We start from the raw sequence: 15,353 nt of genomic DNA, 5'->3' as shown, positions 1-15,353 counted from the left end.
GCCCCAGCTAACCCAAACCATTGAATCTTCACAATCAAAATAGCAATGGCCCTGATAAGAGTCTTTAATCTTCCCCCTGAAATTACACAAGCCAGGCCTCCATCTTCTGCACTGTTCTCAACATTGTCTTCCAAGCTCCTACACAACATCCCACAGAGCTCTTAACACCTAATGGATTTTCTAGTCCAAAGTTCCAAAGTCCTTCCACAGTCCTCCCCAAAACATGGTCAGGTGTCACAGGAATACTCCACTATGCTGATACCAATTTGTCTTAGTCAGGGTTTCTATTCCTGCACAAACATTATGACCAAGAAGCAAGTTGAGGAGGAAAAGATTTATTGAGCTTACACCCCCCCACACACACATACACTGCTGTTCATCACCAAATGAAGTCAGGACTGGAACTCAAGCAGGTCAGGGAGCAGGAGCTGATGCAGAGGCCATGGAGGGATGTTTCTTAGCGGCTTGCTTCCCCTGGCTTGCTCAGCCTGCTCTCTTGTAGAACCCAAGAACACCAGCCCAAAGGTGGAACCACCCACAAGGGGTCCTCACCACTTGATCACTAATTGAGAAAATGCCCCACAACTGGATCTCATGGAGGCACTTCCCCAACTGAAGCTCCTTTCATAACTCCAGCCTGTGTCAAGTTGACACACAAAACCAGCCAGTACAATTGCATAGATATGTTTGCACATTCACATATCTACATAGTATATACATATACATTTATATACATTCATTCACATATACACATGATGCATGAGGTGAATTAGGCTTTCCAATATTCCATATGCTCATTTTATATTTGCATAATAAGTTACTGACAAAGGTATATCACAAAGCTTCTTCTTACCAATTTAGTCCAGCACTTATATAAGTTTCAGAATTAATTAGACAGCTTGGTTATTAGATGCATATATCTAAAATTATTTTTTCTTCCTGGCAAATTATTCCTTTTAGCATTTAATAATAATCTTTTCTGTACCCTCAATAATATTCTTTGTACTGTGAACTGACTTTCCTAGTAGTAAGGGGCAAAAAGAGCTGCACCTGTGTTAAAGATTATATAAGGCCAAATGGTTGAATGTTATGATTATGGAAAATGAAAATGCTTCAGACAAAATCAAATTATTTTGGGCTATTTTAAGTCCCTTTAAAAGTCATTCTTTGCCCATTTCTAGGTTTGACATAATGCCATAAATTTGAGAGAGAACAGGGGGTAGGAGGTGTACAGGGGGAGGGGAGTTGTAGGGAGCAAAGGAAAGGGGAAACAGGAGTTCACGTTTCAATTTGAACACATTTCAATTTAAAAACTAAAGAATGAATAAAATTCACTTCAGATGTGTTCTTAACAAGCCACTAGCTTCCATCAATCTATTCTAGCATGATCATCAGATAGCATGTGAGGCCTATGATGGAAATTTCAGCACTTTGCTGTATAACCCACATAACCAACATTGCCATCAATGTATTCATGTGTTTTGATATATAAATTTCTTTTTTCTGTAACTATGAAAATTATGAAATGGGTACCATGTTAGCGCACATAGAATTGGAGGCAATGGGTATGAACACACATTTAAATAATCACTTATTCTTCAAGACAAAAGTTGCATTTTTCCATCAATAGCATTAAAACCTACCTTGTCTGATATTAGTATTACCATGGTTTCAATTACATTGCTTTCCTGCGCCCGGGGGTTTCTTTTGCTTTCCTACAAGTTTAGCTATTCATTTCCAAAAAAAAAGGTATCTAATACAGTTTATTCATTATTTCTGATACATGTAGCAGAGAGGCTCACATGACCTGGATTATTTCTTGATCTCAAAGTTCCAAAGCTTTAAAAATAATGAAATATAGCCTCACCCTTGGACAGAAATCAGTTGATATGTAATCAGAATAACAGAATAAGCTACAGAGGGTATATAACCAAGGCCCTGTCTTATCCATCAAGTTGGCAGACCATATTAATTATAGTGCTCAATGTGAATATATTGACTTTGTATTTCCAGCAAACAAGAAAAATAGGGGGTTTGTTGTTCTCACAGTCTCTCCCAAGATTCTGATATGGTTCTTATCCCTGAAGGTAGTCCCCCACCTACTCAAGATCACTGATTATGGAATCTACAAAAACGGTTTGATGATGGAAATATTTTATTCAACAATAGTTTAGTATGCATCTCATCCTCAGCCACTTACAGATATTATACCTAATCATTTTCTCTCCTCCTCTCCTTCTCTCCTCCTCTCTGGGTTCCTTTCAGTATGCTTCTAAATTTCTCTGGTCTCCTGGTCAGGTATCATTTGAGACCAGCACTAGGCTCAAACCCAGTTTATCACTGGCGATGTATGGATCACAATACTGGAAGTAAATCTCATGAACTGATATTTAACATAATCTAACCATTGCCAACCAAGTTGGCAGCTTGCTAAGGACTGCCAGCACTCACACTATGCTGTGAATTAGGGTCTACTTTTCTCTACTACTATGAATTTCAAGGCCTTTGTTAAGACTGAAAGTTGGCATCATCTGTTTTCAAGGAGGCTGGGAGAAGTGTTTGTTTATCTTAAGCAAAATTGCTCTCTGGCTTCTCATATTTATGTACTACATAGAAAGCCCTTAAAAACTCATTAAAGTCTATGTTGCCATCTTTGTTGAAGTCCACTGTGCTGGCAAGCTCATCAATTTGGGAATCATCAATATGAACTTGGTAATGAGCATTGAAAAGTTTCCACATGGTCCGAAATTCATCCATGGAGATCAGACCTAAAGGGAAACAGGCAAAGGTGATTAAGTGGTGATGTTACGACCAAACCTGCAAGAGTAGGGAGGAAGCAACACTGACTGAATAGTAGCAATTAGCAACTCACTAACCTGCCTGAGGATCAAGACACCTAAGGAGACAGGAGACCAAGGTTGTAAATGTGAGAAACAGTATGACATTTACAGCTACCAAGGTTCCTGAGACTATTCTAATGGCAAAAAAGTACATGGTGAAGAAATGGTGAGTAAGCATGGATGGTAGTGGTATAGAAATCATAAAAACTAAAACCCAAGGATGTACGACACAGAGGAGGATGGCAGAAGAGAGAACAATATCAGAGCAGGACAAAGTGCCCTGGGAGTTGAGATGATGTTGTGTGAGTGCACATGTATGTATGTGCACGTGTGTGCACATAGCCCATGTCATAGTGCAAATATAGAGCTTAGAGGACACCTTGAGAGTGCCAGTTCCTCTTTTCATCTTTCTACCATGTGAGTCTCAGGGACTGAATACATGTCATGGTGGTCAGCAGCAAGCCCCTTTTCATGAATCATCTTATAGACCTACTGTTGCCTGTTTTAATATGCAAAGATATACTTTTCGTGGATCACTATTGATAGCTTTTCTTACTCAAATGTCTCTGCACAGAGGTTGAGATGGTGGCAGGGTGCTGAAGATGGTACCCAGAGTCTCATATACAACCTGAATCTTTTAAGTTTGAAAATCTGTAATTGTATATCAAAGTTAAATTAAAACCAGGTTTTCAATTTCTCAAACTAATCAACATTCCTTTACCTGATTGATCAGAATCGATGATATTAAATATGATTTTCAGGTCAGATCGGTATCTGTACATAGTTTCAATTAGATTGGACTTCATCTAGAATAAAGATTTTCTAAGTGTTAAAACATTGAGAATTAACAGTCTAGATTAATTTCAGCAAATGTGACAAATACAAAATAACCTCGCAACTTCTTTTTCCCTATCTTTTTTATGATGCAAAGGAATAAGCCCAAGGCCTTGCATGTATGCCAGGCAACTACCACTGAACTAGACCTTAAGGTCACCGATTTACATATGGGAAGGCAAACCATTTTGAGTCAGATTAAAGACTTGTTCTTGGGTTTGCAGGGACAAAGAGTCAATGTGACACCAGGAAATAACAATTACAAATGTACATAAAAGTCATTCCATTTTGTCTTCTGTGGGTCTTAAAGGATAGGAACAGAAGACAAAGAAAAAGGCAATTTTCCTAGCGGTAAGACAGCTATTGAGTGAGTTTTGAATCTTAGACGCTCTGTGCTGAGGCCTATGATCTGAGTCACCATGGTAAACTGTCCCTACCATCCAAAGCCTTCTTCCTAGGAATATTTCCCAGTCTAGCTGCATGCTTCTCTATGGCCTTCTTACATTCCCTGCAAATGATTGTCAGAGTCTTAGTTCCTATCAGCTCAACATTATAACTAATTAGTGATGAAGTGCTAACCAGTTACTGATGGGATCTGATCGGGGTCCCTGCAGTATTGCCATTTTAATAAGATATTTTATATCTCATAATACCTTAAGGCATATTCTAGGGAAAATCAGCAAATCTGTACATGTATGTCGAATTTTAAATAGTATTATTAATGAGAGAATGTTGCTATGTCATTATATGTGCCCTTCTGGGAGACAGCACTGATAATAAGAATATCAGATTTAACATAGGTTTGCTTACAAAGCTTTTGATTGTTTATTTTGTCTATTCTAAACAGGATACACACATTTTCCACCCCCCCCCATCCATTCTCATTCATTAGATAATTCCACTCCCAACTTCGGAAAGCACTAAGTTGCTTAAAGGTAGTCCAAGGGGTGCATTGAATCCGATTTTTAGCTGGAACTAATATGTCACTCACGTCTTTCATAGGCTTTTCAATGTGGATATCGTCAAAGCTGGACATGTAGTCAACACTTCCACTGGAGTCAATGGTTGCCAGATGTGAACTCAGAGATCTCCATGGTAAGTTCAGACCCAAAATGCTCTCCATAGAAAAAGCCCACTGGGCCAATGAAATCTTTCCTAACAGCAACAACAACGACAGCAACAACAACAACATATGATTGGCATATAATTTCATAAAGATGCAAGCTCTTCCTCAGACCTAGTGGGCAGTCTGAGGTTTGAAGGCCTGAGGGCCCTCTACTCTCTTCCATGATCTGTCCTACCAGGCCCTAGAGCCTTGAAGGAGAAATAAGCAAAGTAAGTCTTTCATGTTCTGTAAATCTTACTGTCCTATATAAGAAATTCCAATTAAGCATTAAACTTTTTCTCTTTTCCTAATATATGAAGTAAGGTGTTACAAAAGATTTGGAAACACAGAAGACTTACTTTTATTTTTAATATTTTAGCATATCACATACCTATTTTCCCAACTAATGTTTTTGTCCTTAATATTACATTGTAATTTATCAAACCACATATGTTTTTTATTTTTCTCATTATTGAAGATATATATTCATTTGGAGCAACTTTATATTGGGGATCAAACCTAGTATGTGTAATGGGCAAGTACTCTACCACCAAGCAATATTGCCAAACCTTGGCTTTTGAGACAGTCTCAATATATTACACAGGCTAGCCTTCAAACCTACAATTCTCCTTTTATCCTTTCAGACTGGTGTGAACCACCTTCCCAAAACTTAAGTGATTTTAAATAAACAATTCTATTATTTCTAGTCTTTTTACTAAGTACATAAATATTTATACATAAATACATAGTTTCTCTTTCATATTTTACTTATTTTATTTTATGTGTATGAATGTTTTGCCTGTATGTATATATGTGTACAGTGCCCATACCTTGAACACAATATGGAGCTGAAGCTGACCTTGAATTCTTTATTCTTCTGCCTCTACCTCCCCAATGCTGAAATTAGTCATGAGCTAACACATTCAGGATTTATTCTTAATTGTCTGCTTTTACAAACCATTAACAGATTTCAGAATGGAACTCAGTTGGTAGAATACTTGTCTAACATGCACAGATCCTTGGGTTTGATTCCCAGTATCATATAACTTGGGCATGGTGGCATAAATTTCATATCCCCAGCACATAGGAGGTAGAGACAGAAGGATCAAAATTTCAGGGTCATACTCGGTTACATAAGGAGTTTAAGGCCAGATTGTTTTAGAAACCCTGTCTCAAAAACTTTTAAATAAAAAAAAAAAACTAAACCATAAAATCAGGGTAAAATATATCAATATAATTGTTTTTAGGTAAATTACACAATATCTTCATTAACACAGCAAATTACATTGACTGGGTTTTGAATGACAAAACAACTTGGATTTTCTATTATTCATAGCAAATGCCAAACTTGGTTGTGATATACTAGTATTTGACTATTTCATTTATGATTTTTCCATATAAATTTATCTATAATGAGCCTTTAATTGTTTTTTTTTTCTTGTCAGATTTAAGCACCAAGTTTATGTTGACCTCCTAAAATATTCTGTTCTTATTCTCTGGAAGTGGTGTAAGATTTTCCTTGTTTTCTTTAAGGAGTGAAGCTGTCTGAAAGCAGAGCACTTTCTTGTAGAAACTTTCCAATTTCTTCATTCTGTTCCTTTAACAGTTACAGAGTCACTAAGATTTTTGGTTTATTTCTGTCTCATCTTAGAGTGTGGGTATAGATGTATATATTTTAGGAATATCTCCATTTGATTTAAAGTTCTAATTCTTTGACAGATAAGTTTTCATAATGTATCTTAATGATCTTAATGTTTATAAATTATGTAATAACATTCTTTTCTATCTTAGCATTGGTTATTTGTACTTGAATATGTCTTCTCTAATTTGTGCTCTCTCTCTCTCTCTCTCTCTCTCTCTCTCTCTCTCTCTCTGTCAAATTTACCAGTTTCTTCAAAGACCTATTTTCTTATCAGTTGATAAAAATTTCATCATTTAAAAATATACGTATTCAGAGAAGCCATTGTTTCTCTAATTTTCATTCTGGAAAGTTTACATGTTAAAGTTCCATCACCACTCAGCTTGACTATTATCATTTCTACTGTAATTTTTTTTCGGTGATACAAGAAATGCAATGATTCAAAATAGATTTTTTTACTTCCAAAAGTACATGTTATATATCAGCTGTCCCTGAATTCATGATTCCTTTGCCTCTGGCTTGAGTATTGGGATTACAGGCATGTGCCACCATGCTGAATCCCCAAAGTGGTTTTTCTGGTTAGATTAGACTGAGCTATCGTGGTGTTCACTATGTCAGGGTCTAAGTGTATTCTATAGGATAATTTCTGATTTCTGAGGGAGGAGTATTAAAATCCCCTACTATGATGGCAGGGGGTCTGCTTCTGCTAGTTGCTCTGTCAGGCCTGTTCTGCATATTTTGAGGCTTTATCAGTAGGAATATAAACATGCAGCACAAATTTGACTGGCAAATTAAATGTTTGCTATCACAAAGTGTCCCTTTTCATGTCTAGTAATATATTTCCTCAGAGTCTACTTTGTTTGCTATTAACAGAGTATTTTCCAGCTGTGTTTCTGTTAATGTTTTCATGCTATTTGTGTAAATATAACTTTCAATCTTTGTATATATGATCCACTATCTACTGGCTTTTTTCTCAGTTGCTGATTAGCCTATCAGTTGAACAGTTGTGTCTTTGTAAAAAAAAAAAAAAATGCGTGTTTCTTCTGCTTGCGTTTGAATGTCCTCTTTTCTATTGGTGCTCGGCAGCTTCATTACAAGTGAACACAAGTGCAGATTTAATTTTATGTATCCTACTTGGGAATCAGTGTTTCTATTTTATCTCTAGGACTCTGTCATCAGTTCTAGAAGAACTTCAAACATTATCATATTACATATATCCTTCCTCCCTTACAGTCTCTTTCTTTCTTTCTTTCTTTCTTTCTTTCTTTCTTTCTTTCTTTCTTTCTTTCTTTCTTTCTTTCTTTCTTTCTTTCTTTCTTCCTTCCTTCCTTCCTTCCTTCCTTCCTTCCTTTCTTTCTTTTGTTCTTTCTTTCTGGTACATTGATATGTTAGACTTTGATCCTCACTAGATAGATGTTTATTAAGCCCTCTCATTTTGCTGTTCATAACAGTTTTTCTGAGACAAGGTTTGGCTATATAGAACAGGTTAGCCTTGGGGTTACCTTGTTGCTTAGGCTAGCCTGGAAGTTCCTATCTCTCCATCTAATTCTTGAAGAGGTGTCCAATCTTCTCTTTAACACAGTCGTTATACACAGTCTCACTCTCTTAGTTTTTTTTTTTTTTTTTTTTTTTTTTTTGAGACAAGGATTTATGTAGCCCAGGCTGGCCTCTAATTCCTCACTTCCTGTCACCTTCTGAGTGCTGGCATTACAGGTATGTAGCACCCACTCACTCTGCTTCCTCTTTATTTTAACAAACACAGTACTATAACTATTTGAGACTTCTTCCAATCATATTTCAAATGTTTCCAACACACATCATGGTTCTCTTTTGTTCCTTTTCTCCTTTTCATTTCTTAGACATTTTACATTTTGTACATGACAACTCTAACAGCTGATTTCCTTGGGGGAACTAGCTCTGTTATTTGCTGGTTTTATTGACTCTTATTCATCATAGCTCACCTCCTGTGTTTAGCACTCCTTAATTGCAAGCTCATGCTAATTGATGTTAACCTCTGAATATACTAATGGCTACAATTAAGGATGCTTTCCTCAAAGATACAGTTGGGAACATTATAGAATTTAGCCACTTTGAAGGTACAGAAACCCTGACTTCATCTTTCCCATCCTTCTACCACGCTAGACTTTAGTGTCAGGATGGTTGCTAGAGCAACATTAGCCTTCACGACAGGGTAAGCGCGCCTGCGCCTTTGGGGCTTACTCGTTAGTTTGTGCTCTCGTGTATGATTCAAACCATCTTTTTGTCATAATTGGTTTTCTTTTTGTTCTTGTTTCTTAAAACCAAATCTCTCTGTGTAGCTCAAGCTAGCCTCATACTCATAATTCTCCTGCCTCAGCCTCCCAGTGGCTGGGAATTACAGGCATGTGTCACTATGCCAGGCTCAAATAATCATTCAAAAGAATGGCAACCATGAGACTTAAGACACTGTGAAGCTGACAAACGCATTACAGGTCTGCATCCTGCAGACTCTCTCTCTCCACAGCCAACCAGACTAGAGGTCTAACTCATGGCTGTTAGTTGCTTGAATTCAAAGAAGCTTACTGAAAAGGAGATATATTCTGCTTTTTTTTTTTAATAGCAAATAATGGACTTTAAATTTTCTTCTATCATTCCATTCTAGCAACTAAGAACTAAAATTCCATTGAAGAAAACCTAGTCTGCATATAACCAGATATGTTGAGAAATGGTAAACAGTTTATTACCTGACCTACTGTGGTCACGGAGATGGAAAGCATTGATGAGGTCAGTTTTTCGTGCAATCATTCTTTCCTTTAGGATCCTGAAGGCACTGAATTCCATAGCACTCACCCTGTATTAAGAAAGCAGCATTTCAGTGGCACTTACAAACTCTCTCTGTCCTGCTTCATTTTTCTATGCTATGTTACAGCATACCGGTCTCCACTTTAAATAAATTGCCTATGTTTATATGTATTGTGCTGTTAGATAGTAAATGTATGCATTTTTGTCTGCATTTCGAACATTTGTTAGATATTTTTAAAATCATCATCGACATCATTGTTACTGTTTGAATACTTCCTTTTCATTTTCTAGACATTTTATCTCTTGTATTTGACAATTAGATATGGTGAGGGGGTTGTGTGCTTTCTACTGCATGTGTGTGCAGATGAGAGGACAACTTTGTGGAGCTGGCTCTCCCCTTGTACTTTTATGCGTGTGCCAGGATAGAGTTTTCTTCCATTTGAAAGACTCATGCAAATAATTATCTGAAAAAAAGGAACTTGTTATATGAGATATTGAAATTTACCATTACATCACTGAAACAAAATAGGCGGTGACTGTTAAAAGAAGATATGCACATGAGCAGAGCACATCATAGGAACCTTCAAAATCAGCTTCAACTCTTATGAGGTCACCCAAGCCAACAGAGGGTGAATAATTCAATAGAAAAGACAGTCTTTTGATTGATGCTAGGACATTTAGTCAACTATGTCAACGTAAACTTCTTCAGCTCATTCTAAAAGAAATGTACAATTTCAGAAAAGATTCATTTCTTTTTAATATTTTCGGTGTGGAACCGACAATACAAAGCACTATCTATGCATCAAAAACATGAAATGGCAGGTGCACACTGCAGTCGATGAATAATAACCACATATGTAAGTAAATTAAATAATCAGCTACAAAGACAGAGATCATGAGATTAGATAACTTCAAAAAGAAACAACATCACACTATATGTAACCTCAGAGGAGACCTAGTTTAGTTTCAAATGCACAAAGAGTTTGAAATAAAAGACAAAAACAAAACAAAACAAAACAAAAACAAAACAAAACAGCAACCGTATGCACTAGGGTGTCATACTAATAGGAGACAAAATAGACAGATGAAAGCTGGAACTTGAGTAAAGGGGAGGGGGGGGTAATTCATAATGATAGAACACAAAACAACTATAAACATATGTGAACTTAACAACAGAACCTGAAACTGCATGAAGCACAAACTAAAAGAATTAAAGAAACAGACAACTCAATAATGATGGCTGGAAACTTCACTGGCAGAATTGCTCCTAGTCCCTTGGGACTGGTTCTACTTGGTCACAAATACAGTTAGTAGTATTATCAGAGTTATATACCTTTGGTGAAGAGGGTTCAGGCATGAGGTACTAGTTACTTGGTACTGGAAAAATTGTGGACTTGTACCATAACTTAGTCTGATGTAAGCTCCTCGGTTGCTGCCTTCTTCATAATAATTAGAAGCAGAAAATACAGTAATGACCTGATTTAAAAAACAGAGGATCAACTTCATTAAGTTAGCTCTCAAAAGATCATTCTATAAAAGACAGGGAAAAAAATCTCTGCAAATTATCCAGGTCTCACATGATTTTATATGATTCCCTTGAGGGAAAATAAGTCTTCAGTCAGTGTCTCCAGTACTCACTATTTATCCAACATTCCCAGGGTGTGGCCCTGAATGCCTACATACTATTTTAGTGCTAAATCTTAGAATTCTCTTTAATGTGTAGTTTGTAAATTCTAATTTTTCATTTGGAATAAATCCCCTATTTTCTTATCTTGTAATAACTGGGGGGTCAAAATAAAACTTAGTTAGAAGCTCATTCTTTTTCTTTCCTACAAAGATGAGAGATTTAGAGGGGTCCAAGCTGCGTAGAAATGTTTTAAGAGCAGAGACATAATGATCTGGGACTATGGAAGCATGGTGGGCAGAATATGGAAAGACAATTACTTGCTGGTGACAGGGAACCTGGCGTGAATCCAATTCTGATCCAATAAGAATGTCACTTCAGATGAACCACTGCTATTTTCTAATTACAAATAGAGTCTAAATAATATGTGCCTTATTTATGTTAGTATGGGCCAAAAATGAATGAATAGAATTAAGAACATCAAAGTATCAGCACGGATTCTATATTCATTGTTATTTCTTTTTATTCACTATAAAGAAAAAAGAAAGGAACCATCCCAGGGCAACTGAAGATAAGAACCAGTTTCTTAGTCTTTACCTTTTCTAGCCTTGTTGCCATAAGGGGAACAAGTCATTCCATTTTAATGTCAGGAAACTAACCACAGTAAGTAGCTAGCTAATGATCACCTTCTCAGTGAGTGGAAAGGAAGTATGTTCTGTGCATTCTATCCTTTTACAGGGAATTGCAGAAGAAGAAGGAGAGCAAACTGAATTTTTTGTAAGGAAAAGTATGCATGTGTATAATATGAGAATTGGCTTACAATTAGTAAAAAATGAAGTGTGCACACATATGTGCGTGTGTACCTGCATGTCTCTCTCTCTTTCTCTCTCTGTCTCTCTATGTCTCTGTCTCTCTCTGTCTCTGTCTCTCTGTCTCTGTCTCTCTCTGTCTCTCTCTCTGTCTCTCTCTCTCTCTCTGTGTGTACTCAGTGTTATTGTTATAGTTTAAAAGTAATGCATTTGGTTATTAAGTTAGAAGGAAGTACACTTGTGATGGTTAATTTTAATTGTCAATTTGACTGGATTACTAAGCAGAGCATAGTTCTCAGTATGCCTGTGAGGACATCTCGAGACAGGATTAACTGAGGGAAGGAAGATCTTGCCTGAATATGGATGGTACCATCTCTTGGGTTGAGGTCCTGGACAGAACCAAAAAGGAAAGGGGAGAATGGCATCTGAGCATCAGCATCTCTTCCCTCCTTCCTGGTCAGCTAAGATGTGATCAAGCAGCCCTACTACCATGCCTTCTCCATCATGATGAACCATACTCTCAAACTGTGCATCAAAATATATCCTTCATTCCTTAAGTTGCTTCTTGTCACTTGGTTATGGCAATGAGAAGAGTAATTAATGCAGTCACATACCAGAATTTCTGCTTCTTGGAATAGTAGAGATTGAAGAATAGGCTAAATATCTCTAAGCATAATAGACACTGAAATACCATTGGTCAATTTTCTGTTTGATACTAAGGAAGACATCTCATGAGGTTTTAGGTAGGGCAACGCTGTGCGGGCTTGCTGCAAGAATTTCATCCATGATGTTAGCTCACCTTTCCATCATGAGAGATTTCATACCCATCAGGTTTACACTCATGAGACCTAATGAGCATCTTCAACTGGTTTTTATTAAGAACCTTAGAGGTAACATCTGGTCCAAAATAGCAGCCCCCTCCTCGGCTTGTGTTTGGATAACAGCCCTTTTTGCCTCTGGGGTCACTCCACAGAATGTCAACAATCTTGGAATAATAAAAAATAAATTAGACTTCTACTTATAAGTAACAGTCTATCATTTTTAGACTCCAATTTACTTGACAGAAATATTAAAGTTATCTGTAACTACAGATATGAACCACCTTGCCCAGTTAAATTCAGGAGAGAAAGTAGTTCCTTGCAATGAACATACATTAGGCTTTCTTAATATGCACAATGGGGCAAAAACCTGGGTCAATGGGAGGGAGATCTATCTTATCTCCTTGAATATATTAAGAACATGAACAGTGGTTCATGTTTTTTTCAAGAACATCTTAAAACAGTTTATTTGATTTATTTTTTTTTTTTTTGCATCCATAAGGATGCTCTCCAATTTAGCAGTACAGTTACTCACTGACTGGCTTCCAGCACATGTTCCAAACCCACAATGATTTTAATTCAGCTTAATATTTCCTTTGGTGGCTGGAAGAAGCAAATGCAGGTCACACAATACCCAGGACTGAAGACCCAAATTTTAAGAATATTTTCACAGAAAATCAGTGGCTGTGGTCTCTGATCTACATTGAATGCTTGAATTACTATGACAAGAGCTTAAAAAAGAGTGGGAAAAGAAAATCACCTCTTTTTCACTGAAGACAGTGACAACCTTGAGAAAGTTGTCTGGGTCCCAATTTGAAAATCCTTTAATCAGGTATTTGGGTCAACTGTCCTGCAAAGTACTTCAAGATTCTAATAGACAATGATTCTAAAAGTTTGTTAACTGTTTTCCATAATTATTTCTGCTGTTGCTATGTGTGTGGAGAATTGGATCAAAGCCTCATGAGGGCCAGGAAAATGTGCTACTTCTAAGCTACATCTCCAACCTGTCCATATCTAAATGTTTATTTGGAAAAGAAGCATGTCATTGACATTTTGTATGTGAGTAGAAGCCAGAGGTCTACACTGAATGTTTTCCTCAACTCTTCTCTCGCATTCAACCCATAGCTAAACAATTTAGTTGGACTGACTGGCCAATGAGCCCCAGAGACCAGCTGTCTATACCTCCCCAGTGCTGGGATTACAGTTGTGTGCTGCCACGCCCAACTTGTATTGCAGGTGCTGTGGATCTGAACCCAGGACCTCATGATTGCACACTAAGCACTTTACTTTTCAGGCCCCTTCCCAACCTATGAGCCTCGACCCCATTGTGGGTCAGATGACTCTTTTTCAGAGGTCATTTAAGACCATCAGAAAACACATACTTACATTACAATTCATATCAGTAACAAAATTACAGTTATGAAGTAACAAAAAATAATTTTATAGTTGTGGATCAGCACAACATGAGGAACTGTATTAAAGGATCACAGCAGTAGGAAGATTGAGAATTACTGAATTAAAAGAAAAGAGGCCATAAATTTAGGTGAAAGCAAATGGTTCATGGGAGGAGTTTGAAGGAGAGGGAAGGAGAAAATGATGTTATTATATTACAATCTTAAAATTTTTCTTAAATCGTTTAAAAATACATGTTGCTGGAACTTCATAGAAGCAGAATAACTACCACCCAAAGGGCTACTTTGTTGAGTAGTTCTATGTTACGTTGGGCAAATAAATCACTTTACTTATTTGAGTCTTAGAAATCACAAGGGCTAACAGCTTGAAGAAACCAGTGTCTCAGAATCCATAACTTGATTTCTTTTTACAGTTTAGAAATTATATACCTGATTATGTGCAAACTATAGAGATAGATTTAGAGAAGACAACACATTCTAATTACAAAGGTGAAATCATGTGTAATGTATATTTTGTAGGGACAACATCATCACCGTTGATGAAATGATATCATCACTCTGGTGAATGTTTTGGTCACCTACTTGTTCCCATTCATGCTTCGTCAAGTGTTCAGAAGGGGACTTGTCTAATTTGACCTTCCCTGGTTCAATATTGGCTGAACCCGATTTTTTTCTCTTTACTTCAGGTTCTTGATTCACTAACATTGGCGGCATCAACACAGATTTCATCTGCAACAAATAAAATGCTTTAGTTAAATATTGCAAGAACGCATGTCAGTTCCAATTAGGAATCTGTCCATAATGAGCCTCAACTCTGAAAAAGCATGCTAATAGTCTCCTACCTCATGAGCATTGTTAATTTACCAATGTGTCTGTCTGTAAGATGGGCCCATTCAAATATTTTTGTGCATTTTACAACTAAAGGTGCTACCTTACAGTAAAGGCTTCACTTCAGAAATTCTATAAGGGACCTCAGAGGCACGTGTGTAAGGTGCTAGACATACTGTAAGGTATTGTCGAAGGAAAGAGAAAATGCTAAATATAGGAAAAACTAGTCTCCTTCTGAGCCTTTCTCTATGCCTGGGACCTCTTTTTAAAGAGGGTATACATTTGATTTTGTTGTGTTTTCCAAGATAAATGAGAAACAAAACCATGTCGTGTCTATGAAACTTCTCAAAGGGGATACAGGTTAAAAGCTTAGAATCCCTTCAAAGTCAGTTCAGTGTAGTTCCTAATTAGACCTGTCAGCAGCTCATTGTATTGTCTAATCCTAGTAGCAAACTCATTTCTTTAAAAAAAAAGAAATGTTTTCAAAAATATAATGTGATAAACCCACTGGATAACTTTATATTATCTGAAACTGGGATTTTGCTCTTATCTCCTTTAAGACTTATATCATCACAGGAAGCAATTAAAATGTGTGTTTGTGTGTGTATGTGTGTACGTATGTCACATACACAACACACTGCACAGCACATATGTGGAAGTGAG

General features: G+C 36.9%; 1 protein-coding gene across 1 annotated transcript in view; it reads right to left on the bottom strand.

Annotated features, from left to right (window-relative positions):
* Positions 1 to 2,568: 2,568 nt before the first annotated feature.
* Ppef1 (protein phosphatase with EF-hand domain 1) overlaps positions 2,569 to 15,353 on the bottom strand; it is a 63,405-nt gene continuing 50,620 nt past the window's right edge. Inside the window, exons 10-16 of the mRNA XM_052170205.1 lie at positions 14,445 to 14,591; positions 12,432 to 12,617; positions 10,533 to 10,675; positions 9,142 to 9,248; positions 4,666 to 4,829; positions 3,562 to 3,646; positions 2,569 to 2,768 (exon numbers count right to left, since the gene is read on the bottom strand). Coding sequence (XP_052026165.1) covers positions 2,569 to 2,768; positions 3,562 to 3,646; positions 4,666 to 4,829; positions 9,142 to 9,248; positions 10,533 to 10,675; positions 12,432 to 12,617; positions 14,445 to 14,591 — 1,032 coding nt within the window. The remainder of the gene's footprint in view (positions 2,769 to 3,561; positions 3,647 to 4,665; positions 4,830 to 9,141; positions 9,249 to 10,532; positions 10,676 to 12,431; positions 12,618 to 14,444; positions 14,592 to 15,353) is intronic.

The sequence above is a fragment of the Apodemus sylvaticus genome, chromosome X (assembly GCF_947179515.1).
Source record: "Apodemus sylvaticus chromosome X, mApoSyl1.1, whole genome shotgun sequence".
Taxonomy (NCBI): Eukaryota; Metazoa; Chordata; class Mammalia; order Rodentia; family Muridae; genus Apodemus; species Apodemus sylvaticus.
Note: the sequence above shows the minus strand (reverse complement) of the source record. Positions and strands in the feature narration are given on the sequence as shown.